This window comes from Rhinoderma darwinii, chromosome 9 (assembly GCF_050947455.1).
Source record: "Rhinoderma darwinii isolate aRhiDar2 chromosome 9, aRhiDar2.hap1, whole genome shotgun sequence".
NCBI classification, from domain to species: domain Eukaryota; kingdom Metazoa; phylum Chordata; class Amphibia; order Anura; family Rhinodermatidae; genus Rhinoderma; species Rhinoderma darwinii.
In genome coordinates, this window is record NC_134695.1 from 32,673,954 (window position 1) to 32,700,635 (window position 26,682).

Here is a 26,682-nt window from a genome sequence, read left to right on the forward strand (position 1 = left end):
CTGGCATTTGTGAACATACACTAAGTTGCCTTCCAATCTCTCACATTCAGTATCTGAAATGTGATTATTTGTAATTTTCTACGGCCTGGACACCTTCCCGTAAATATAAGGGAAGGTGTCAGTGGTCAATAGAAGTGAATGGGTCCGTAATTGCGTACCCATTGTGTAAACCTCTGCTTGTATGTGAGTTTTAGTCATATGTTATAATGCATGATTTTTTTTCATAATTCCTGTTAGTCACAAAGTAACGTGAAGGTGGACATGGCTGCCAACAGCACGTCAAGACAACGGCAATCATCAGGTTGCCTTCTTTAAGGAAATATATAGGGTTTGGGGGTACACTCACTTTTCAAGGTGTGTGATCCTTGTATTTTATAGGTTGTTACTTTTTCTACATTTCCTGCTTAAAACCAGATTTTTGGTCTGATTCAGGTGACTGTTGTCTACTTTCTGAAATGTTGTTATAGTCCTGGCTACCAGAGGTGCAAAATGTCTAAAGACCCTGGCAGCAAAAGGGTTAAACTCAAATGCAGTACGCATTAAAGGGGTTGTCCACATTCTGCCAACTGATGACCTATCCAGCGGATAGGTCATCAGTATATCATCGGTGCGGGTCCGACACCCGCACCCCGCACCAATGAATCTGCGGGCAATGGATGTTGTGGCACATAATGCTATCTAGGGAGCCCGGAAGCAGTTGACTCTGTACATAGCATAGCGGCCTGGTCTGCTCCTATTCACTTGAATTCCATGGCTGGAGCCAACTTCTTCCAGCATGTATCCAGTGCCTGGAGGCACCGGACCAGCTGATCTGTGCGGGGTCTGGGTGTCGGGGATAGGTCATCAGTTGTCAGAACGTGGACAACTCCGTTAAGCATCTAAGCTCTCTCTAGTAGTAGTAGCAGCAGCTGCAGGTAGCTAATATATTCTTCTAATATATGTAAGTGAAAATGTCTATGCTGGGGATTTGCAACTCTGTATTAGGAAAAAGGGAGATCCGACATAATATACATATAATTTTTATCATGATTTTTATTTTTATTCTTTTATACTCATTGTAATGTTGTATGGTGTAACTTATATTTCTGCTCTCTAAACAGGCAGTTAGATATAACAATCACTACACTAATACTAAATACTGCCTATGCCAAATAATGAGAGATCAACTTGAGTCTCCTCTGGGAAGAAAACTTCATGCAGTACAGTCAGCATTGGATATTTGGTGAGTTTAAAGTATAAAACATGTTGGTGGTTTGTAATGAAGTATTAAAGGGGGTTTTCCAGGTTTTATACTTGACATTCTAATGTTTTAAATTACGAAAATAATAAACTTTGTAATATACTCACCTTATTGATTCCTCACTCGTTCGCTCATTACTGGTCTCTTCAGTCCCACATCTAGTTATACAGTGGTTAGTACCTGCCAAAAGTGGTCTAAGGAAGGACAATCATTGAATAGGGTTGATGGCGCTCAAGATTCATTAGTGCAAGTAGGGAGCGAATTCTAGCCAGTCTGGTCCGATCCCACAAAAGAGCTACTGTAGCACAAATGGCTAAAAAAGTTAATACTGGCTATAATAGAAAGGTGTCAGAACATACAGTTCATGGCAGCTTTCAGTGCTCATGTTAACCCCGTCCAACGAAGAAAGCACTTACAGTGGGCATGTGAGCATCAGAACTGGACCATGGAGTAATGGAAGAAGGTGGCTTGGTCTGATGAATCATGTTTCGTGGCATTTCATGTGGATGTTAATTTGACACATATCGCCTACCTAAACGTTGTTGCAAACCAAGTACACCCCTATATGGCAACGATATTGTCTAATGGCAGTGGCCTCTTCCAGCAAGATGCACCCTGTCACATTGCAAAAATAGTTTAGGAGTGGTTTGAGGAATATAACAAGGAAGTGTTGACTTGGCCTCCATATTCCCTAGGTCTTAATCCAATTGAGCATCCACAGGATGTGTTGGGAAAACAAGTCCAAACCATGGAGGCCCCACCTCACAACCTACTGGTCTTTAAAGGATCTGCTATACCACAGGACACCTTCAGAGGTGCCTCTATTGGTCAAATCTATTTTGACTGAACAAGAAACAAGAGGGGCCTACTCAATATTAGGAAGGTGGTATTAATGTTATGGCTGGATGATGTATAATCCCACTGAATTTTCAACAAGGAGTATATTATAGCCTATTATTTTAGGCCTTTAGAAACATTATTATAAAACCCGAATGTCATGTATGGATTTGAGAAAAATTTTGGTCTTCCAGTTAGTGTGACTTTTTTTTTTTTTTCTTCCCCACAAATTTTAAAGAAACCGGTTGCACAATTTTTCATTATGTACCTACTATATTGCATTTTTTTCCTCTGACAAAGGTAGAAAATGAACAGCGTGCTGAATATACCTTTTGCTGTTCTTTATGTTAACATAATAATCTATTAAAAAGGAAAAAAATATATATAATTTTTGGTAAGTCATTTAAAAAAATATAGCAACTGCTTGCATCCCATCCAAGCTGGGCGCGAGACTAACTCTTCTTCTTTTTGGAAATTCTTTATTTTCGTGGCAACAGCCACATATTTACAGAATACACGATACAGTAAGTACATGTGGGAAAATATATAAACTTACAGAAAACCAAGATGTATATATTTGAAATTCACAATGTAAACCTTCCACGAGGTAGTATTATATGTCATCTTTAAGGTATAAACATGAACTTCCCCACTATGCATAAGAAAGACATATTTAGGCAAAAGTACAGAATGAAGTAAAAGAGCAAGAAGGGGAGGAGGAGTAGTCACTCCCACCGAGGAGACCCCCGCCACCCCCGAACAGGGCCCCACGAGCTATCCATCAGTGTCCACACTTCCAAGAATGTCAGTGTAGAGGTCGGAGTCCTGAAACACGATCCACGGGGCCCACGTGCGACAGAACCTAGCGTGTGCATCGTGAATGGAGGAGGTTAGGTCCTCCATATGCATAAGGTCATTGACCTTCGAGATCCAAAGGGACAATGTCGGCGGAGAGGATTTCTTCCAGCGTAAGGGGATACAATGTCGTGCAGCCATCACTAAAAAGTGACGCAGAGAGCGTTTGTGTTAGCCGGAATGTCACAGTGATGGAGGAGGAAGAAGGCCGCATCCATGTTACAGGTAGCATCCGTAACCTTGAAGATCACCCTCTTGACTCCGTCCCAAAATCCCGTTAGTCGTGAGCATGACTAACTCTTCTTCTTTAACTTCTTAATAACATGCCTTGTACATATAGTATACGTGGCAGCCGTTAAGGGGAAGTTTGGAGCCGGCTCACGGGCTGAGCTGACTCCATACTCAGCGGGTGTTGGCTGTCTAAGACCGCCGAAACCTCACTACCACGGGCGGAATCAAAGATCACTTTGATTCTGCCCGTTTAATACCTTAGATGCCCGTTCAAGCGCAGCTGCAGTATCTTACTCTATAGACATATGGGGGCGGCCCCCTCTGATGTGACATCGGCCCTTCCACGACTCGATTGCTGGGTACCGATGGTCGTCATGGCAACCTGGGAGCCTAATAAAGGTCCTCAGGTCTGCCATCTTTGTACACCTATTAAAGAGAACCTTTCACCTGCCCGTACATGTGCAGCGTGTAATGGGCAGGCCTGCACAAACCCTGGGGCGTTTTACATTTTTCCCTACCCTCCGTTATTTAGATATCGGTACCGTTATATTTGGCGACCGATATTTAAATAACCCCATGAACTGTCAATGGGGCGTGTAATGGCAAGGGGGCGTGTTACTATGACTGTAACACTGTCCAATCCGCTATGGACAGTGTCACGGCAAGAGCTGGGGAGAGGAGAGCGTGTGCACGCGCAGCTTGGAGCTATGCACCCTCTCACTCACTCTTCAGCTCTTGGAAGACAAGGACAAGACTGCGTGATCTCTCGCGAGAGACCACACAGTCTTGTTCTTGTCTGCCGAGAGCTTAAGAGTGAGTGAGAGCGCGCGCAAACACGCACAGCTCCGAGCTGCGTGTTTTGCACACGCTCTGCTCTCCCAAGCTCTTGCCGTGACATTGTCCGTAGCTGATTGGACAGTGTCACAGCCATAGTATGACGCCCCCTTGCCGTTACACACCCCATTGACAGTTCAGGGGGCTATTTAAATATCAGGCGCCAAATATAACAGCACAGATAGCGAAATAACGGAGGAGGGTAGGGAAAAAATGGAAATTGACCAGTGTTTGTGCAGACCTGCCCATTACGTGCTGCACATGTATGTGTCCAGTGAAAGGTTCTCTAACTTATTAAGGAATTCAGAGTTAAATGTTTTTTTTTTGCTTTGCGCAACCCTACTAGTTAGAAAAGTTCCTTGGAAATAAGCTATAATTCACTGTATTATAACGATATATATTGTGCTCCCACAAATATGAACATTTGAAAATTCACTGAAGTGATAAATGAGTAAAATGTATAATTTTTATTTCATAGCTATCTAAAAACGGGTACAATCACCACTGTGAAAAGCCCAACCGTGTATTTAAAAACGTATTAAACAGAATACTCCCAGTCCTAGTTCGTTTGCGAACCCTTAATGACTGGGTATGTAAACAGAGATATCAAAATATGGAATCAGCGTATAACATTGGTAAAGCAGTGGTTTGGACCCTCGTTCACACAGGAGCCTGCGTTAACCGCACCAGATTCTCCCAATGTACAGATGCACAACAATGCCACTGCCCCCTACGCAAAATTCCCTCACTTCACCTGACCCTGGGAATTTGAGGAACCACAGCGATCAGTAATCTGTAGGGGAAACTTGAAATCACTTAACAGGCCATACTTACTCACAAGGGCAGATACACACACCAATTCCCAGCAGGATGCAGACAAACCACAATGCTACATAGAGAGACTGCTCACGTGCAATATACTAATGGGCAGCCACTCTCTCGCCTACTATTCATGAGGGGGGTGGCTGCTTAATATTCTCATTGCACACAGATATAGCTTCTATAAGTGTGCCAGTCACACGGTTACATGTAGTACACCATTCTGGCATACAGCCTATTAGTTGCGCCTTCTAAGTGACCACACAAAGTACTGACACACTATTCTCCCCCAGCATTACAAGGCCTGGCTGCATCCTGAAAAGATATCCATGATAAATATCCATGATAAACATGTATTAGTTGATATTTTGGCCAAAATACGCAAGCTCCCAGCCCGCGTCAAGGCTCCTCATCGTATTGCGAGTCCCTACACTCCTATTACAAACAAATCACTGAAAAAGAACTATAGGGGAAACTTGGTAGTAAATGTTACGTTTCCCTGCAGCGCCACCAGAGGGCAAATGAAACATTACACAATTCCTTTTAAATGGGTTGTTTTGTAATGCTGAACAGGCTAGATCTTCCAGAGCAAAAGAAACTCATTGTAGCCACTATCTACTCCGGCCAAGAAATGAGGATCCTGAACAGAAAATCCTCCTTTATTAATTCAGAATTCCCTAATAGGGTATATGAAAGTGAGTTTTCTGGGGAAGAGGGGTGACTAACTGCTGTGATGGCCGGATGCGTTTGAGAGGAGCTCCCCGGGGGAAACTATAAAACCTCCTTAAACCAGGCCATTCTCGCAACATCTAAGGTCCTATAGAGTCCTGGACTTACCCCATACTGTTGGAGCCTTTTCCATCGATCAACCTCCGATCCGACGCTGGGTCTGGTACATAGTACCAGTGGGTTGGAGTTTATTCTTTTGATTAATGTAATTGTCAGTTAAATGTCCCACCTAATGCCAGGTCTAGTATACATGGGTGGATATTGACACTTAGTAGATTGTCCCTTATCCCTCCCTATTGTCTTGCTCTTTTATCCCTTTTACTAGTAATCTCCCTCTTACCATTCTTCCCATTCTCCCGCCTTGTCCCTGCTTTACTGCCCATCCTCTTTTTTTCTTTTTTCTTTTTTTGTTATAGTTCAACATTTCTCTAGTAAGTTATTTGTTCATTTATAGAGGCTTTGTACATTTCAGTTTAATATTATTGTCTATCTACTGATTCATGCTGTGTGTGTTCTCTTACAATATCATCTGGTAGTTTTTTTTGCTATTGAAGACTTAAAAAATAGATATATGATTGAAATGTCTCTACTTGTTGTTTTTGCTCAGTGAAGTTTTTGAAATTACTTCATTTTACAAGAGCTGCCAATTGTCTCAAGAAGCCAGGAAATTATCCCTAAATATCAACGTTCAAGAGACTCCAGAGACAGATGACAATGAGGAAAATCATGACATCGTTCAAATGCCTATTAGGTTTGAAAGGTAAGAATTGCTTTAGGATCATTTATATTTATCTACGTCGCATACATTCGATCATATAATGCAAGAGAATTTAAAGTGTTACTAAACTTTCATAAAACTTTGACATGCCATAGTGACATGTAACGTTCAAGATGCCCACAACACTCACCAAAATAAATTCCATTCTGAGAAGATGCAAAATTCAAAATGTCCAAAAATCTTGTTTCATATCTTCACATTCTGTAATAACTCCATGGCCGCATCCAATTGGCAACAAAAAGTCAAGTGTTTATTAACACATCGCAATACAGCACTCATAATAAAGACTCCTGTGTGAGTCAAAACGTTGCACAATTCCATAGTGACATGTCAGAAGTTTTGATTGGTGGGGGTCTGGCGGCTAAGACCCCCACCGATCGCTAAAACAAAGGGGTAGAAACTTTCATTTCTGATCGTCTTTTTTTTTATCGGAAAGCTAAACAAGTGGTGTACAAGCTCAAGAGTCTGAGTCCTTACACTGCTTGCTTGGCTTTCCGAAGATGAGACCATGTAAATTTTAGTTAGGTGTGAACAAGTGTAAGAGGTCTATCTCTAAATAAGCCTGTGGAGTAAAGGTGTTGACCAATCACATTAAAGGGGTCGTCTGTCATAAAATAAAAAATAAGGTATTTTTCCAGAAACTCTGATAATCTTGTTCATGAGCTCTATCTAATGGGTCTGAGCTGCAATTCCAGTCTCAGCCCATGGACAAGAGTGAAGCGGTTTATGAACAATCTCAGACAACCTCTTTAAAGTGTCAGTCCAGTTTTACTCACTGTCATCCGGCGTGGAGAGACCATCCTGAGGGCTGGGCAGTACAGTTGTCTTGGCAACTCTATGACGTTTGAAGAGTATTGTGCATGAGTCCAATTCAACTGTAGCGTGCAGGAGCGTCTCGACACACCTGATGTCAGTATGGGCTGGAGAGTATACCTGGATTGGCATATCAGCCATCCGGATGTAGAGGAAGCTGCTAACTTATACACTTCAGGAAACCTGGACAAGGACAACACTCTAATGAATATTTTTGATGAACTATTTTGATTGTTTTCACCTCAAAAACATCTCCAGAATCCGCCCTTTTCTTACTGAGGAAACCGCAAAACTCTAATTTTTGCTCTGATTCACTCTCGTCTTGACTACTGTAACTCATTACTAGTCTGTCTTCCCCTCACTAAACTCTCCCCTCTCTAATCTATCCTTAATTCAGCAGCCAGGCTCATCTTTATGACCAACCGCTACACCAACGCCTCTAATCTGTGCAAATCACTGCACTGGTTGCCCATCCCCTTCAGAATAAAATTCAAACTTATTACTCTTACCCACAAAGCTCTCCACGGTGCTGCACCTCCTTACATCTCATCTCTGTCTACCACCCTACTTGGGCTCTACGTTCTGCCAACGACTTTAGATTAAAATCCTCCATAATCAGAACCTCCCACTCCCGTCTCCAAGATTTTTCTCGCGCTGCACCAGTCCTCTGGAATGTGCTACCCCAGACAATCAGATTAATTCCCAATATCCACAGTTTTAAATGTGCCCTGAAAAAACATCTTTTTAGATAGGCCTATAACATTCCCTAATCTGACTCCTTTCCCTGGCCCCCCTTTTAGATTAGTCATCAGAATAAGATTCCCTCACACTCCTTCTCTTCATGTCTGTCATATACGGATACTGGCTGGTGACCGGCTCATGCAGCTTTATGTGTACCACCCAGGTGTATAAAAAATGGCTGGACTATTGTACAGAACAAACACTGTTACACTTTGTGTCTCCTTTATTTCCTCATAGATTGTAAGCTCTTGCGAGCAGGGTCCTCACTCCTCAGGTTTGAATTGTAAATTAACTTTGTCACTATGTAATGTCTGATATTGTTTGTTTCATGTTCCCTCTAAATTGTAAAGTGCTGCGTAATATGTTGGCGCTATATAAATAAAGATTATTATTATTATTATTATTATGAAGTCGCTTCACACACTGTGAGAGACTGAGGCTGGAGGGAAGGGGGATCACTTCAAAGAGCCATATTAATCAAAGATTGGAGAGGCATGAACGGATCTTGTTGGTGAAGGTGGGGGCTTTGAAACCTAGATTAAGCGGGATAGTACATAGTATTTAGTACTTAATAGTACTTAATGTAAAGTAATAGTCTTACATGAGCCACGGTCACGGTGGATTGTTTCTGTTTATTTGGTTTGTCTGTCATATTGCAGTTGAGCTAACAAGATCTACTGATTATATACATTAAATGTTTACTGCTGTGGCGTGAGATTTTTAGATGTCATGAAGAGAAGATATTGTTCTCAAGCATAAAATATTGATGTGTCGGGCATAAATGCTGCCTGTTATGGTCTTTGTAAATGGATGATGTATTTCTATGCAACTGCTTCAATAAAAAGAGTTTATACAAAAAAAGAGCCATATCTCGGGCTGTGGACCACCTAGAACAGTGCATCTGGTGCCATATGAAAGATGAGATCTTTCGTATGGCACCAGGATCGCAGTTCTAGCTGTGAAACATCCGGAGGTACCACCAGTTGAATACACAGTCCGGAATGGAAGCTGTATACTATATGATCATGCTGTGTTGCTGGGCAGGGAAGAGAGAGAAGCTGTATGCTGATTGGACAGCGTCATACAGAAAACATTACACTGCCCAGAGTGAAAAGAAAGTCACCTCCCATTTGGCTATTAGAGTAACATTAGCATATTTAGAAAAATGCTCATAACTGTAGTTATCCGCATCATAGCGCCTATTCGATTAGTTAGGAAATAGGAATTAATAAACTAGTGAATAGGAATTTATAAACTAGTGACAGATCCTCTTTAAATTGATCACAAGTCAAAAATCCTGTGTATACAGTGTAAAAATACGAAACTTTACTAATACGGGGATCAATCTGATTCAAGTGGCTTCCAACTCTGACAAAATCCACCCACAGAAGTTGAGGACCTCACTGCACCTGGATAAATGCCTGATCCAAGCAGAGCCTGAGATGCACAATACCTTCTAAAATGTAAGATTCAAGCTGTGCAGAGTTCATACATGCTATCTATCCTTATGTCTACTTGTGCAAATCTTCACATAATTATCTGAACTGAAAAGACCAAAAATCTCTGGATTGGAGTCACGTAGTTAACAAATAGTCTGAATAGGCACGGGCTGGTTAGATATGTGCTGTTCCCCAGAGTATTGTGCTTCTGGTATCATTTAAAAGCTAAGATTCTGGGCTTTAATTTATGTTACTCATGGCAATCGTTTAAACTTATGACGTATTACATACGTCCTTCACAGTGAAAGGGTTAATGTTCTAAATATGCGTTTGAATTTAAATAAACCCTGTAACGTGGAGCCTCTTATGCCGTATTATTCTTTTTTGTTGTCTCTTGTTGCTAATGTTGGCTCTTTTTCTCCCCTTCTCTAGAAAAGACTACCTTCCTCAGGTTACTCCTAAGATGTTTCTTTTGGAGTGGTGCAGAAAGGAAAAGTTGCCTCAGCCAGTTTATTACACAGTAAGTTTATCAAACATTCTATAGCATAGAGATGAACTCAGATGTGTGCAGATTTATTACATGTTCTGAAAATATTGTAATGTCTCTGATCCCTGTATGCCCTAATAGAAGATACAGGCTCTACATAATGATTGTACGTAAGGATCTTGTAAAGGCATAATATTAATACAAAAATAGGCCCTATGACACCTGACGGGAAGGGTTCATTGATTCATGCTGCTTCTGCCAACTTCTCAAGAAGCGTTGCCTTTCTGTTTCCCTTAAACATCAGTGGCACTCGAACTGGTCATCTGCTGTTATAGTCCATCCATGCTGAGAAACGTGTTGTGCATTCGGTAACATGAGTTGAAGCACCAGTGTTGTATTCGGCTGTAATTTGCTTGACTGTGCACCGCCTGTTTGTCAGAACGATTCTTGACGTCCTCTGACCCCTTTCGTTGACAAGTTGTTGACGATTACAGGATCCCCTTTCGCTAGATGTTTTTCCTCAATCACACGGCATACTTTCTACACCGTTGCATGAGAAAACCCCACAAGGTTGGCAGTTTTTTAAATACTGACCCCTGCTAGTCTAGCACCACTGATCATGCTTCGTTCAAAGTCGTTCAGATCACTAGATTTTTCCATTCTAATGTGGATTCAGACTGAAACTGATCCATGAAAAACTTGCTCTCTTGTTTTTATGCTGCACTTTGGAGTCACGTGTCTAATTTAAAGGGTAGGTGTCTAAAGTGGCGATTCAGTGTATGTGGGCACTTAGCGGGAAAAGCAATGTGAAGAAAGGTAAATGTCAACAGACTTGTCAAATGCCCCTAATGACTTATCTGAGTTCCCTTAATGCAGTAGTTAGTTTTTCTTACAGTAGATTACTATTTGGTTTCTGGTGTAAAAACGATATTTCCAAAAATGCAAATCCCAAGATCGAGCTCTGTGTAGAGATTGATCCAGCAACAAAGTAGTAATGTGAATGTGTTATAACATAATTATACCGGCTGTAACTCGAAATCAGTACAAGATATTTGAACTTTATTAAACTAGTCAGCGTTCCCACAATACAGTCCACCAGAAATTCTGCACACTACTTACAGTTTCCATTAGGCCTTTTCCACATGACCGTATTTAGGTCAGTGTTTTGCATTGGTTATTTCTAAGCCAAAACTAGGTGTGTGCCCAAAACACTTGAAGAGGTGCAAATCTGTCTCTTATACTTTTTAGTGTAGGTTCCACTCCTAATTTTGGTTTCCAAATACTGATCCAAAATACTGACCAAAATTCTGCCGTGTTAATATAACCTTAGAATATATGAGCTGGGGGGTGAAACATGATGGGAACCCCTGTCTGTCTGCAATTCTCTATAGTGATCCCCTTACCAGAAAGGGCTTTACACCCATGAACTGGCAAATTAAGCTATGCAGTGTATGTAGTGTATAGCACCCCAACTACCAGTCACAAGTACAGTAGCTGTACAATAGCCAGAGGTAGCATCCACTAGTTAAATGCTTAAAAACTTTTAGATATCCCTCGTAAAGCTTTTTGCATTATACGAAATTTGACTTCGAGGTGTTCCGTACTAATATACATAGTTTATAACTTTGCCACCTCCTGTCAACCTTATTTGCTACTCCGTTATGTAAGTCCATTCACCATAGTGTGCTCGCCTTGTTGCTAGGTATTATGCAAAGCTGATTGTGCAGGACAAGGATAGTACAGCTGTTTGTACATGTCAGTGGACCGATGACAGAGCAGTAGGCAATAGAAAAGGTTTCCTTTCGATCATGTAAGCCAGTTCAATCTTGGCGTCAAGCAAAAAGGTCTGGGTAAGCTCTTGGATGTGAATGCTACATTATATTTGGTGTGATCTAGAAAAAAAAAGTATGGCCGAGGAATCCCAAAAATGCACCAGATTTATTGACGGTGTGCTTCATTTTTGGTGAAAAATACTAGTGTAAAGTACGCTAGCCAAGTGGTGGCTTAAGAAAAAGTGTCTAACAAGTCTTGCAAGATGTGCCAAATTTATCATACAGCGTGTGCCCACAGTGTTTGTTGAAAAACTTGAATCTAGACCACATGTGGCTTGCGACTCGCAGCTGTGTGGCTATCCATAAAATCCCTGATTATCATATGCACTTGTTAAAATTTGTCATCCACATTAATAATATTGCACACTTCTCCTAAGCCTTAGGCCTCATGCACACGAACGTGTTTTTGCGTCCGCAATTCCCCCGAAAATCCACGGGAGAATTGCGGACCCATTCATTTCTATGGGCCCATACACACTATCCGTGTTTTCACGGGTCCCCGCATGTCCGCAAATCCGTGCCACACAAACTCAGGACATGTCTCATTACTGCCCGCAAATTCGATGCGGACATGCCCATAGAAGTCAATGGGCCCGTGGAAAATGCGGGTACACCTCCGTGTGTCAACCGCAGTTTGCGGATTTGCGGAAGTGTTGCTAGGCGACGACCGGGAATGAGTTCTGTCGTCATCCTGTTCTACCTAGGTTTGTTTTTTTCACGGAACACGGTCCTGGAATTTGCGGACCAGAAAAACACTACGGTCGTGTGCATGAGGCCTTAAACAATGCCAATTCCGGGTGATTAAATATCATTGTCAAATTTTACGCTTAAATATTTATCTGCAAATGATTACAAGTTTATGATTTCTTATGTGCCTCATCCATTTATGAGTTTAATGTGACTTACAAAGTATAGCGGGTAAAGGACTTCTGATCTAGACCATATTATTTCATAGAAATGTGAGTGCTAAAAGTTCAGAATTCCTTTATTTCGAACTTCACCAATCCCTTGTTATTGCTTTTAGTATGTCATTAAAATAAATTACATTTATTTGTGTTTTTGTGTTGTACTTTTTTCTTTTTTCTTTCTTTTACTTCTCTATGGGGGCTGCCATTTTTTTTTTTCATCTCTGTATGTGTCGATTATTAAATCTTGCTAAAAAGTCCCTGCTTCTTATAGTCCGCAGTCAAGGGACCCGGCATCGCCAGGCGCCATGACTGCTTCATTACTTAACCCCTTCCAGACCCATGACGTGCCGGCACATCATGGAGCTGGAGGGGGGTGATGTATGGCGCGGGCTCACGCACTAAGCCCGCTCCATATGCTGCAGGTGTCCGCTTCTGACACACTGCTAGAACGGCCAGGAACAGCAATTTCGCTGTTCCTGGCAGTTTAAAGAGATTGTGCCATAAAACACATGTATCCCCTATCCACAGGGTTGGGGTATACATGTGTGATCGATAAGGAGAACGGGGACCGAAAGTTACCAGGAGCGCTGCATGAGAAGCTGTGACTTCCGCGTTCTGTGTCCGGCAGCTTCATAGAGATCAATGGGATTCTTCTGCGCATGCGCGAGCGGCTCTCCATTGATCTCTATGGAGCTGCGGAACAGATAAGCCAGACACAGTACCCGGAAGTCCAGGCTTCTCATGTAGCACTCTGAGTTACTATCGCTCCCCTGTTCTCCTTATTGCTGGGGGTCCCAGCGGTCGGACCCCCAGCGATCTCACATGTAGCCACTATTCTGTGGATAGGGGATACATGTGTTTTATGGCAAACCCCTTTAACTAGTTAAATGCCGTGGTCAATAGCGACCGTGGCATTTATAGGGGTTTTTCTATGAAGGACATTTATGACATATCAACAGGATATGCCATAAATGTCAGATAGATGCAGGTCTCACCTCTGGGACCTGCACCTATCTCTAGAACGGGGCCCCCTAAACCCCGTTCTAGCTTTCTGTGCTCTCTGGCCATTTGATTACATGTGGAGTTACTGAAACAGCGTAACTCGCTGAGCTACGCTGTTTCGGTAACTCTCATAGAACTGAACAGTAGTTACGGAAACAGCGTAGCTCGCATGCTACACTGCTTCCGTAACTGCCATTCACTACTATGGGAGTTACGCAAACAGCGTAGTTACGCTGTTTCAGTAACTCCACATGTAACCAAGTGGCCGCTGGCAGGGGCGTAACTAGGAAAGACTGGGCCCCATAGCAAACTTTTGACTGGGGCCCCCCCTCCCCTGGGTGTCACACAGCCCCTCCCTTGTAGATAGTGCCTTTTTTACAGCCCCCCTGTAGATAACGCCATACAGCCCCCCCTGTAGATAACGCCATACAGCCCCCCCTGTAGATAACGCCATACAACCCCCCCTGTAGGTAACGCCATACATCCCCCTCTGTAGATAACGCCATACAGGGGACTTTCAGTCCCCCGTTCTCCCTATCAATGCCAGCGATGACATATGTATCCCCTGTCCTGTGGATATCCTGTGGATAGGGGATAAATGTCTTTTGTTTAATGGCAGAACGGGGAGATACCTCCCTGCTCTGCCGTAGTGTTCAGTGGCGTCGCGCTGTAGCAGCCATACCGGCTGCTAGCGGAGCCTCCGGCCATGGTGGGGGCCCGTGCCGGCGGGCGACACGGGCCCCCTCATGCCGCGGGCCCCGTAGCAGCCGCTACGGCTGTTATAGCGGTAGTTACGCCACTGGCCGCTGGTTCAAGTCCCCTAGGGGAACTAATAAAATGTGTAAAAAAAAAAATTTTAGATACATTTTTAGGAGTGTAAAAAAAATAACCTTTTCCCATTTTTCCCCAGGCACAATGTAAAAAATAAAATAATTTCGTCCCTCAACAAAATAAGCCCTCACACCGCTCAATCGATAAAAATATAAAAAAAACTTTTGGCTCTCAGAATGTGGTGAAACAGAATAAATTATTTTTTAACTAATAATTTTTTTCCTATTTTCTGTTGTCTAAAACCTGGGTGCATCTTATGGTCAGGTGCGTCTTATAATCCCAAAAATACGGTAATTGATTGTTCAATGAACCTATATCTTTCCTGCGCAGTTATTGGTCTACTCAATGCACTCTGTTGTTCTTCTGTCAAAATGGGAAAATTTGTATCGCTCAGATATTTATCATTGGGATCAATATGCCCTTTTTCATGTCTATATAAATCTCTACAAATTCGAAAAAAAAAAAGTTTTCTCCTTAATTTCACTACACATTTTTCTGCTTTGATCTTTAATAGCGTGTATATTTTTATTTCTGTTAGCCTCCTTTGACAAGTTTGAAAGCGATTTGCCAGATTTATTGCCATATCTAAAAAGTTTAGCTTCTTTCTGGTTACTATAAAAATTCGGATTTCCCAGAATAATACTGGATCTCTTCGTGCCTCGTCATTTTCTTTCACGTTTTGAGCCCACCACTTCTTTATGTCTACTACAAATTGAGTGTCTTTAGCTAACTGCGTGGTTACACTGCCAGTTAAATGGAACCTGTCACCAGCATTTCACCTATTGAACTTTACTTATCCCTCACTGGCCGCTGCTATCAAAAGTTCATCCTAAACTCCTCCGACAACTGTAAATAACGGTCTGCAAATATTTTGCCCCTTTTATCGTAATAATCCGGTGTCCCTTGTGCGCACACACCAGAATAGGACATCAATGCACAAGCGCAGGACTTTGTGTCCTGGGGGAATGCGAGGAGCGGGAAAAGTAAGGAGGCGGGGTAAACTCAGAAAAACTTGAGGAATGAAGATATGACTCTTTTCAAACAAAGAGTTGACTCTTTTATTCTCATTAGCATACGGTGTGGGAACACTAAAAAGCTGAATACTAAAGCTACAGAGCCAACTAAGACGACAATTATAGGTTATATAGAAATGATTTTTTTTCTAAAAGGGTTTTTATTGTGCAAACGTAGGAAAACATATAAAACCTTTACATATTTGGTATCCCCGTAATCGTGCCGACCCATAGAATAAAGTTAACATGTTATTTACGCTTCATTGTAAACGGCGTAAATTTATAACATGAAAATCAATTCTGGAATAGCTGCTTATTTTCAATTCTCTCCTAAAATAAAGTTAATAAAAGTTAATCAATATATTATAAGCATCTAAAAATGGTATAATTACAAAATACAACTCGTCCCGCAAAAAACAAGCCTTTATACGGCTATGTCGACGGAATAAAAAAAAAGTTACGACTCTTGGAATGCGACCGTGAAAAAAAATGATTTTTCACCCACTACCACCAGGTATTGCTGGTTTAATAGGTGAAATGCTGGTGACCGGTTCCCCTTAAGGCTATGTTCACATCTGTGTCAGGGCTCCGTTCCGACGTTCCGTCTGAGTTTTCCGTCGGAACGGAGCCATGACTGACACAAGCTGAAACCATAGGTTTTCGTTTCCATCACCATTGATTTCAATGGTGACGGATCCGGTGCCAATGGTTTCAGTTTGTCTCCGTTGTGCAAGGGTTCTGTTGTTTTGACGGGATGAATACCGTAGTCCACTATTCATGCCCAATTATCTGTAGTCGAGAGATAATCTATTTGAGACATAGAGCTATGAACTGGAGAATAGTAGGTATATTCTCTTTCTATCGGATTCATCAATCGCCAAGGATCAACTGCCCCGGTTAACTTTAAAAAATCACCCACTATGTTTTGGTGTTTGCCTATACTTTGTCCAGTCCTGTCTTCTATGTTGTTCACTACCTCATTGCAATCTACTCCTATTTTTTTGAAGGGATGTATTTATTTTGTTACTGTTAAGGCCAATTTATTCAGGAATTCCTTTTGGTTAGTATTAGGGGCGTATGTGCTATAGATACATATCTCTTTTTTTTTTTTCAAACTTTAATACCACTCTGGCCATTCTCCCCTGATCCCTTTCACATTCCAAGATATTATCCTAAGCTCAGACTTCATTATTCAGTGCACACAGAATGATTTCATTTTTTTTTTTTAAAAAGCACAAGAGACTCCTCCCCCCTTGGGGTTCCAAACCTCCCCCTCCCCATATTCCCCCTCCCCCCATTTTACTTTTATATCAACCTCCAACCTCACATAACATGGTAGTTGTTCCTGCTTGCCACTTTTCCCTGCCCCCTCCACTACCCCCTCCCTTATTAAGTTTATATATCCCTTGTCACATTTTTTATTTCCAGTGCTCTAGTGAAGCCTTATTAATTTTAAGATTGTTGTAATGTTGTGTTCCTATACACAACATTCTAGTGTTTAAAATTTTAAGGTGATTCCAGTGAGATTCAAAAGTGTAAATATTGCTTTTCTCTGGTGGCACCGCACACCACCATCTATATTGTGCTATGACTCTTAATTGTGAGTGTTATAGTGCCGTTACATGGGCTTTTGTGCACACTTTCACGAAGTTTTACCAAATTCCTTCTTTGGCTGATGCTTTTGCCAGTCTGGGTCGCAGAGTCCTGCAGGCCACTGTGTTTTATGGTATGTTCACACGGCCTATTTTCGGCTCAAAAATCGGAAGCATAACGGGCCGTTTTTTACGCAGCCGTTTTGAAAAACAGCTGCGTAAAAGAACGGCTGCGAAAAAGAAGTGCAGGTCACTTCTTGGGACATTTTTGGGGCTTTTTTCATTGACTCTATAGAAAACCGCTCCAAAAACGACCGTAAAAAACTCAGCGAAAATCGCGAGTGGCTTAAAAAACTTCTGTATTTTCAGACGTTTTTTACTAAGCGTGTGAACATACCCTTAGGCAGGTCGCATGGTTGTACTTTTTTCCTCCCACCCTCTAGGACTGCTTTAGAATTGGTGCAGTGTCCCCCAACGATATTAATTAGAAAACAAGATTTTTGTACTCACCGTTAAATCTATTTCTCGTTCGCTTTATTGGGAGACCCAAATCTCGCTCTATTTTTATTTGTTTGTTCCAGGCTCGGGACCTACTTTTCTGACTGTTTGGTTATGTTTTCTCCCGGGACCATAGACCTGTTCTTCTCCCACTGCTTCTGTACAAACTGATTTAACTAGTCTCTGAAAAGGTTATGAGCTGCCTGGTCTGACTCATGGTGCTGTGTCCCCCCAATGAATTCAACCAGAAATAGATTTTAGGGTGAGTACAAAAAAAGTTTTTTCCTCTTCACCCTCTACAACTTCTCCCTTATTTTTTAAATGGCCAATTCTTTTAGTTTTAACCTTTTTATTATTTATGTAATTGAAGAACATTTTAGGGTAAGTTTTACTCTCTCTGGTAATAGTTTGAATGCTGTCTTAGTTATTTATCCACATTAAAGGGAACCGGTCACCAGCATTTTCACAGTATTTTATTATGGATTTTCCCTCCCAAGTATTACCCATAGAGACTCTACATGATCATTTCCCTAACATACACTACCGTTCAAAAGTTTGGGGTCACCCAGACAATTTTGTGTTTTCCATGAAAACTCACACTTATATTTATCAAATGAGTTGCAAAATGACTAGAAAATATAGTCAAGACATTGCAAAGGTTAGAAATAATGATTTTTATTTCAAATAATAATTTTCTCCTTCAAACTTTGCTTTTGTCAAAGAATGCTCCATTTGCAGCAATTACAGCATTGCAGACCTTTGGCATTCTAGCTGTTAATTTGCTGAGGTAATCGGGAGAAATATCACCCCATGCTTCCAGAAGCCCCTCCCACAAGTTGGATTGGCTTGATGGGCACTTCTTGCGTACCATACGGTCAAGCTGCTCCCACAACAGCTCTATGGGGTTGAGATCTGGTGACTGCGCTGGCCACTCCATTACAGATAGAATAACAGCTGTCTGCTTCTTCCCTAAATAGTTCTTGCATAATTTGGAGGTGTGCTTTGGGTCATTGTCCTGTTGTAGGATGAAATTGGCTCCAATCAAGCGCTGTCCACAGGGTATGGCATGGCATTGCAAAATGGAGTGATAGCCTTCCTTATTCAAAATCCCTTTTACCTTGTACAAATCTCCCACTTTACCAGCACCAAAAGCAACCCCAGACCATCACATTACCTCCACCATGCTTGACAGATGGCGTCAGGCACTCTTCCAGCATCTTTTCAGTTGTTCTGCGTCTCACAAATGTTCTTCTGTGTGATCCAAACACCTCAAACTTCGATTAGTCTGTCCATAACACTTTTTCCCAATCTTCCTCTGTCCAATGTCTGTGTGCTTTTGGCCATATTAATCTTTTCCTTTTATTAGCCAGTCTCAGATATGGCTTTTTCTTTGCCACTCTGCCCTGAAGGCCAGCATCCCGGAGTCGCCTCTTCACTGTAGACGTTGACACTGGGGTTTTGCGGGTACTATTTAATGAAGCTGCCAGTTGAGGACCTGTGAGGCGTCTATTTCTCAAACTAGAGACTCTAATGTACTTGTCTTGTTGCTCAGTTGTGCAGCGGGGCCTCCCACTTCTCTTTCTACTCTGGTTAGAGCCTGTTTGTGCTGTCCTCTGAAGGGAGTAGTACACACCGTTGTAGGAAATCTTCAGTTTCTTGGCAATTTCTCGCATGGAATAGCCTTCATTTCTAAGAACAAGAAAAGACTGTCGAGTTTCACATGAAAGCTCTCTTTTTCTGGCCATTTTGAGAGTTTAATCGAACCCACAAATGTAATGCTCCAGATTATCAACTAGCTCAAAGGAAGGTCAGTTTTATAGCTCCTCTAAACAGCAAAACTGTTTACAGCGGTGCTATCATAATTGCACAAGGGTTTTCAAGTGTTTTCTAATCATCCATTAGCCTTCTAACACAGTTAGCAAACACAATGTACCATTAGAACACTGGAGTGATGGTTGCTGGAATGGGCCTCTATACACCTATGTAGATATTGCATTAAAAACCAGACGTTTGGGGGGCGTGACCAGGCACGGATGTGAGCGGTCGCACTGAACCTTAGCTCCGTGTGCTGAACCCTGTATTTCATCCTGTGGAGAAAGTATTTCAGCCAAAATTCCTTACCTGTTGAGAAAGAAGGGTAGGAAACCCACTCGGCACAATATGGGACCCTCCAAGACTTCGGGAGCGGTGGAAAAACTGAAAGAGTTCGCCAGGAACTCGGGACAAGATGGCGCCCGGGGGGAGCAGTCTTCGTCGGCACATGTTCAGGAGAGACGGCCTGCTGCACTCGCTGAGGCAGGGGAAGCGGTGCCCCCTGAGTTAACGCTGAAGCAGGTGACGGAGACGCTTCTGGCGGCGATTCTGGAGACACGTACCTCGGTAACAACGAAAGTGGAGGAGGTGAAGGTGGATGTCGGTCTGATGCGGCAGGACCTCCACAATCTGAGAGACCGGGTAACTCAGGTTGAGACAAGGGTCTCGGACATGGAAGATGTAACGGCAGCAGTACCGCGCACGCTGAGGGACCTGTCGGGGAAAGTGGAGCTGTGGCGCCAAAAAGCAGATGATCTCGAGAATCGACTGAAAAGAAATAATCTGAGGATAATAGGCCTCCCTGAAAGGTCGGAGGGGCCCAGACCAGATGAATTTGTGGAGAAGTGGCTGAAAGACCTATTCCCGGATACAGTATTTTCAATGGCCTTTGCAGTGGAAAGGGCGCACAGAGTGCCAGCGAAAGCACCACCACCCGGGGCGAATCCCAGACCATTGCTGGCGAGATTGCTAAATTGCAAGGACCGAGATATGGTGCTGCAGGCGGCGAGGCGCAAAGGAGAGATCAGAGTAGAGAACACGACGGTGTCCATTTTCCCATATTTTTCCCCGGAGTTACAACGACAGAGGGCCTCGTACATGCACGTCAAGAGACGACTTCGGGAGCGTCAGATTCCATATTCTATGGCGTACCCTGCGCGACTGAGAGTTGTGGATGGAGAGAGACCCGTGTTTTTCACTACCCCTGAGGCGGCGGATGAGTGGCTCACCAGACATGGACGATCTCCTCGACGCTGATTTGAGGACCATGTTTTATATGAAGGGGACAGTGAGTTTACATGATTGCAATATGCATTTTATGAGGGGTCCCTATGCAGTGGATATTTGATCTCACACACACATGGGTTATATACATAGAAGTGTTCTTGATATACTGAGTATATGTATGTACTAAACTGTGAAGTAGATAAGGGGAGAGAGACAAATATATTGAGATGGCATAGGAGTTGAAATGTTATAGTTCAAATAACTGGATTAATTACCCTCACGTTTATCTAAGATATAAGGAAGGAAACATGGAATCTTATATGGCTGAAATACAGCTTAACAAAGGGTGAAGCCATTGAAAAGGTACTATTGCTTATCTTGATTCCTCTGTGTTACTAACCTAAACAGTGGAAACTTCCCCCGTTTTTATGCACTTTGCATTTTCTATGCCTTGTAGGCTTAAGCAGCTCCTGATGAGCTTAAAGAGGCTCTGTCACCAGATTTTGCAACCCCTATCTGCTATTGCAGCAGATAGGCGCTGCAATGTAGATTACAGTAAAGTTTTTATTTTTAAAAAACGAGCATTTTTGGCCAAGTTATGACCATTTTTGTAATTATGCAAATGAGGCTTGCAAAAGTCCAAGTGGGTGTGTTTAAAAGTAAAAGTCCAAGTGGGCGTGTATTAGGTGCGTACATCGGGGCGTTTTTAATACTTTTACTAGCTGGGCGCTGTGAAGAGAAGTAACATCCTCTTCTCTTCAGAACGCCCAGCTTCTGACAGTGCAGATCTGTGACGTCACTCACAGGTCCTGCATCGTGACGGCCACATCGGCACCAGAGGCTACAGTTGATTCTGCAGCAGCATCAGCGTTTGCAGGTAAGTCGATCTTACCTGCAAACGCTGATGCTGCTGCAGAATCAACTGTAGCCTCTGCTGCCGATGTGGCCGTCACGATGCAGGACCTGTGAGTGACGTCACAGATCTGCACTGTCAGAAGCTGGGCGTTCTGAAGAGAAGAGGATGTTACTTCTCTTCACAGCGCCCAGCTAGTAAAAGTATTAAAAACGCCCCGATGTACGCACCTAATACACGCCCACTTGGACTTTTACTTTTAAACACACCCACTTGGACTTTTGCAAGCCTCATTTGCATAATTACAAAAATGGTCATAACTTGGCCAAAAATGCTCGTTTTTTAAAAATAAAAACTTTACTGTAATCTACATTGCAGCGCCTATCTGCTGCAATAGCAGATAGGGGTTGCAAAATCTGGTGACAGAGCCTCTTTAATTGGTCAAAGTTATTGGTTTAAGGTTCAATACGGTTTTGCATGCCTGCTACATGATGACATGGGAACAGGGTCCCATTATCACTGCTCGCTGATTGTGGGGGGGATGGTGCCTTCACATAGAGATATGGTATAGAAAGGAATATGGCGACACTTAAATTTATGTCCTGGAATGTGAGGGGAATGGGAACGCCGGGTAAGAGAAATGTGATCTTTTCTGTACTACGGAGGCACATGCCCCATATTATATGCCTTCAGGAAACGCATCTTACGGCAGATAAGGTGCATATGCTGAGTAAATCTTGGATTCAATGGGGGCAGCATGCTACTAGATCCTCAGCATCACGGGGAGTATCATTGCTAGTACATAGAAATTTACGCTGGCAGGCGTTACATACAAGAATAGATACTGATGGTAGATTTGTGCTGGTTCATGCTAATGTAAACTCTGTCCCTTATGTCATAATTGGTATCTACAACCCGCCACAGGGCTCAATGAGTATACTCAGAGAGGCCATCACATTCGCATCCATTTATCAGGAGGCGCGAGTTATACTAATGGGGGACCTGAACCTCACCATAGACCCTCTGTTGGATCGCTTTACTGTTAGGACGGGCCCCCGGGACCCCATGAGTCCCACGCCGCTAGCATTTATGATAGAGGAGATAGGATGGTTGGATTTATGGAGAGTGAGCCACCCGGGAATAAGGGAATACACGTGCCATACTCCGCAGTTTAACGCTCTGTCTCGCATTGACTACGTGTTGGGATCTCCCGCCATTTTCTCAAGCATGGCTTCTATAGAGCACTTGCCCAGAGGGGTGTCGGATCATAGCCCGATTCTTTTACAGTTACATCAAAGGGCGGAGGAAAGGAGGGGAGCTCTTAAGATACACCCATTTTGGTTGCAATTGTTTACGGGAAGTGACAGAATACCTGACCAACTAGATGTCTTTTTAGGAGCTCATTCACAAGAACAAAATAGTGTACTGGTGTGGGATACATTGAAGGCGTATCTGAGAGGGTGCTTGAGATCCTCTATTTCCTATGTTAAACGCTCCTCAGCCAGACAAGAAATGGATTTAGCACAACAATGCAGGGGTTTAGAGGATACTTTCGTACGGGACCCTACCCAGGTTAATAGAGAAGCGTGGCTGGCTGCAGGCAGACAATACTTGCTTCTAGTCAAGGAAAAGGCAGCAAGAAGGATATTCTTCTCTAAACAGTCCTTTTTTGAGCACGGTAATCAGTCGAGTAAGCTGCTTGCACAAATAGCAAAACAGAATACCATGTCCCCCCCAGTGCTACGTATATCCCAACCAAACCAGGGTACGGCTACTACGCCACTAGACATATTGAATAGATTTGCAGATTTTTATGGGGAACTCTACACTTCGCAGGCACAGTATTCGGTGGAGGAATTGAACTCCTATTTAGATGGGGCAAACTTCCCAGGGTTGTCAGAGGAGAATAGAATAACGTTAGAGGCCCCTTTCTCGGTACAGGAGATTGAAGAATGCTTATCCTCCATGACAAAAGGGAAGGCGTCAGGTCCGGATGGTCTCCCTCTAGAGGTGTATATTAAATATGCAGATACTCTGAATCCCCAGTTATTAACTGTATTTGAGGACGCCTTTCAGAAGGGTGAATTACCAGTTTCGATGAAAGATGCCACTATAGTTGCCATTTTGAAAACAGGGAAAAATTCAGAGGAATGTGAGTCGTACCGCCCGATATCCCTACTCAATGTGGATTATAAAATCCTAACCAAACTTTTAGACTTAGTGGCGCTATCACAGATATTATTCATCCGGACCAATCCGGTTTTATCCCAGGCAAATCAACGTCGGATAATATCCGCAGAGCTCAGGTGGTGACCCAGATAGGGTGGTGGGATCAACAGGACTGGGCTTTGGCCTCGTTGGATGCGGCTAAGGCCTTTGATTCAGTAGAGTGGCCTTATTTGTTTGAGGTCCTTCGCAGATTTGGTTTTGGCAAGAGATTCCTTAAATGGATTAAAATCTTATACAAAGATCCGAAGGCATCGGTGTTGGTAAATGGGATTTTGTCTCCCTCCTTTTGTCTCCATAGAGGCACGAGGCAGGGATGCCCCCTGTCCCCTCTTCTGTTTGCAGTGGCCATCGAGCCCCTGGCTATCCGCATCCGTCGGGATGCGGCTTTTCAGGGTATACGCATAGGACCACGGGAGGAGCGGATCGGTCTTTATGCCGATGACATGATTTTGTATATGGCTAATCCAAATGCCTCCTTACCAAGAGCAATGACAATACTGGAAGAGTTTGGACGGTTCTCAGGCCTATATATCAATTGGAGTAAGTCATTTCTTATGCCCCTTAGACCTGATAACTGTGGGTGGGATACGGACTTCCAGGGCCTGCAGGTGGTCTCCTGTTTTAAATACTTAGGGGTCCATATAGTTAGGGATAGTGGTGCTTCATATGATCTTAATATATATCCCCTGTTGACATATCTGAGAGATAAATTTTCCGTCTGGAAGGTGCTCCCTATATCGACAGCAGGAAGAATAAATTTAATTAAGATGATAGTGCTGCCCAAAATGTTATATCTCCCAGAACCCGTGGACACCCTGGTCCCTAAACGATTTTTCAATCTGGTAAGCTCTTTATTTTCCTCATTTGTATGGGGGGAGAGTCGCCCCAAGCTTAAACTTAGCACGCTCCAACGCCCCAAGGAACAGGCGGGGGCCGCTCTACCTGACGTGTTCCTGTACTACTTGGCAGGCCAATTAAGATATATTAAGGCATGGGTGGCTGAGGAACCAATGCCTAATGCAGAACTCCACTTGGCCCACTTTCTTAGGATCCCCTCTCTGTGGCCCATACTGGAGCCACATGGATATAGTCCTAGGCATTCCTTGCCAATAATTAAACTAGCCAGGCAGGTCTGGTCACATGTTAAGAAAGTTCTGGAATGGGAGGACATAGTTGCAGAGCTGCCACTTTGGTCTCATCAGAGTCTGTCTCATTTTAGGGGGATGCAGGATTCTGATTTTTGGATTGAAGTAGGCATAACGCAGGTGCAAAACCTGATAGATGATGAGGGACATATGATATCCGCCAGAGAGATACAGGATACATTCCGGGTTCCTGAGAGAGATGCATTCCGTTGTGTACAGATTAGGCATGCTTTACAATCCCAGTTCAGGGAAGATCAGAGATCCATTTCTTCACTTCCACTCATTGGTATTCTGAGAACGCAGGGACCAAGGGGGATGGTGTCTGCCCTTTATACTTACCTTCTGTCGCAGAGGGTCGCTCACGCTGAGATGTCGGTTGAGGTTGGATGGAGGGGTCTTATTCCCACACTATCCAGTGAGGACTGGGGGGAGGCCATGGGGTCACATCTCTTGGTCTCGCCTGCAGCGAACAATAAATTGACGCAATTGTACATCATACACAGATGTTATATTACCCCTATCAGATTATATCGGATGGGAAGGGCACCCAGCACACGATGCCCTAGATGCTCTCGAGACCAGGCTGGCTTTTATCACATGATGTGGTTATGCTCAGTCATAGCCAACTTCTGGAAAGAAGTGACACAAATACTGTCCTCAATTATGACCAACCCGATTCCATGTGAACCAGGTCTCTGCTTATTGGGACTGTTGGGAGAGAGGACGTGGACACACCACGAGGGTATCTTCCTGCTAGAAGCCCTGTTCTTGGCCAGAAAAGCGATAGCCATCCGATGGATGGGGGACACTTTCCCGGATACATCACAATGGAAAAGCCTGGTCAATGCTATTCTCCCACATGAAATTATAGTATATAAACATAGAGGATGTCAATATAAATTCTTGAAAATCTGGGGAGATTGGTGCTCCTCACCTCTTGCCTCCTTCAGCGTGGGCGACCTTAGAGAATCCTTACCACTTCAAGTAGGAAGGATTTGAGTTCTACTTGACCAGGTTTTTAATACCCTAGGTGTGAGAATGGAGCTTGGATCTGGTAAATAACTGCGACCTGTATGTCTACAGAATCACAGAAAAGTGGGACACTGACCTGCCTGCGTGCAGTGAATATTTGGAGTCTCCTGTGACTCGCCTTCATGTATAAATGTAAATTGCAAACTTTTGTCTCTAATGTGTATTCATGGTATGCAGGAACGTTAATGTTAATGTTACTATTTTGTTTTCATCTGCTGATGATTTTTGTATGTACTTTTACAATAAAACGAGTTTAAAAAAAAAAAAAACAGACGTTTGCATCTAGAATAGTCATTTAGCCCATTAACAATGTATTTCTGATTAATTTAATGTTATCTTCATTGAAAAAAAATGTGCTTTTCTTGCAAAAATAAGGAAATTTCTAAGTGACCCCAAACTTTTGAACGGTAGTGTATATCGTCCCATAGTGTGGGATTTAGACATGACTTTACATAAAGTAAACCCCTCCCCCTTTCCAATTTTTACGATTCTTTCTAAACCGACTGTGACCCTATAAGTTTACCACGCAGTCAAACCTATCATCCAGTCATGTTCCAGTAATCCCCACTATAGTTAAGTAGTTGATAAGATTAAAAAAAAGATACAGGTCCATCAAGTCCAACCTGTAATTATACTGTGATGCAGGTGAAGGCCAAAAAATAATAAATGTTCGCACCGCTGATCCTTCATAGCCGCTTATCAGCAGTTTTGCAGGATCAGCGGCGAGCACCGCTGCTCAGTCGTTCCTTGCTCCTGCTATGAATGCCTCTCCTATTCAAGTGAATAGGAGAAGGCTGTAATACTGTGAACCGCCAATACAGGGTGATTCACAGTAGGAGTAAGAAACGATGGAGCAGCGGTGCCCACCGCTGATCCTTAAAAATAGCTGATATGTGGCAGTGAAG

General features: G+C 43.0%; 1 protein-coding gene across 2 annotated transcripts in view; it reads left to right on the forward strand.

The window, feature by feature from the left end:
• Positions 1-26,682, forward strand: part of DUS2 (dihydrouridine synthase 2) — a 117,789-nt gene that overhangs the window by 83,812 nt on the left and 7,295 nt on the right. For both annotated transcript variants that reach the window (XM_075837484.1, XM_075837485.1), the window contains 3 exons: positions 1,101-1,222; positions 6,153-6,305; positions 9,749-9,836. In XM_075837484.1, coding sequence (XP_075693599.1) covers positions 1,101-1,222; positions 6,153-6,305; positions 9,749-9,836 — 363 coding nt within the window. The remainder of the gene's footprint in view (positions 1-1,100; positions 1,223-6,152; positions 6,306-9,748; positions 9,837-26,682) is intronic.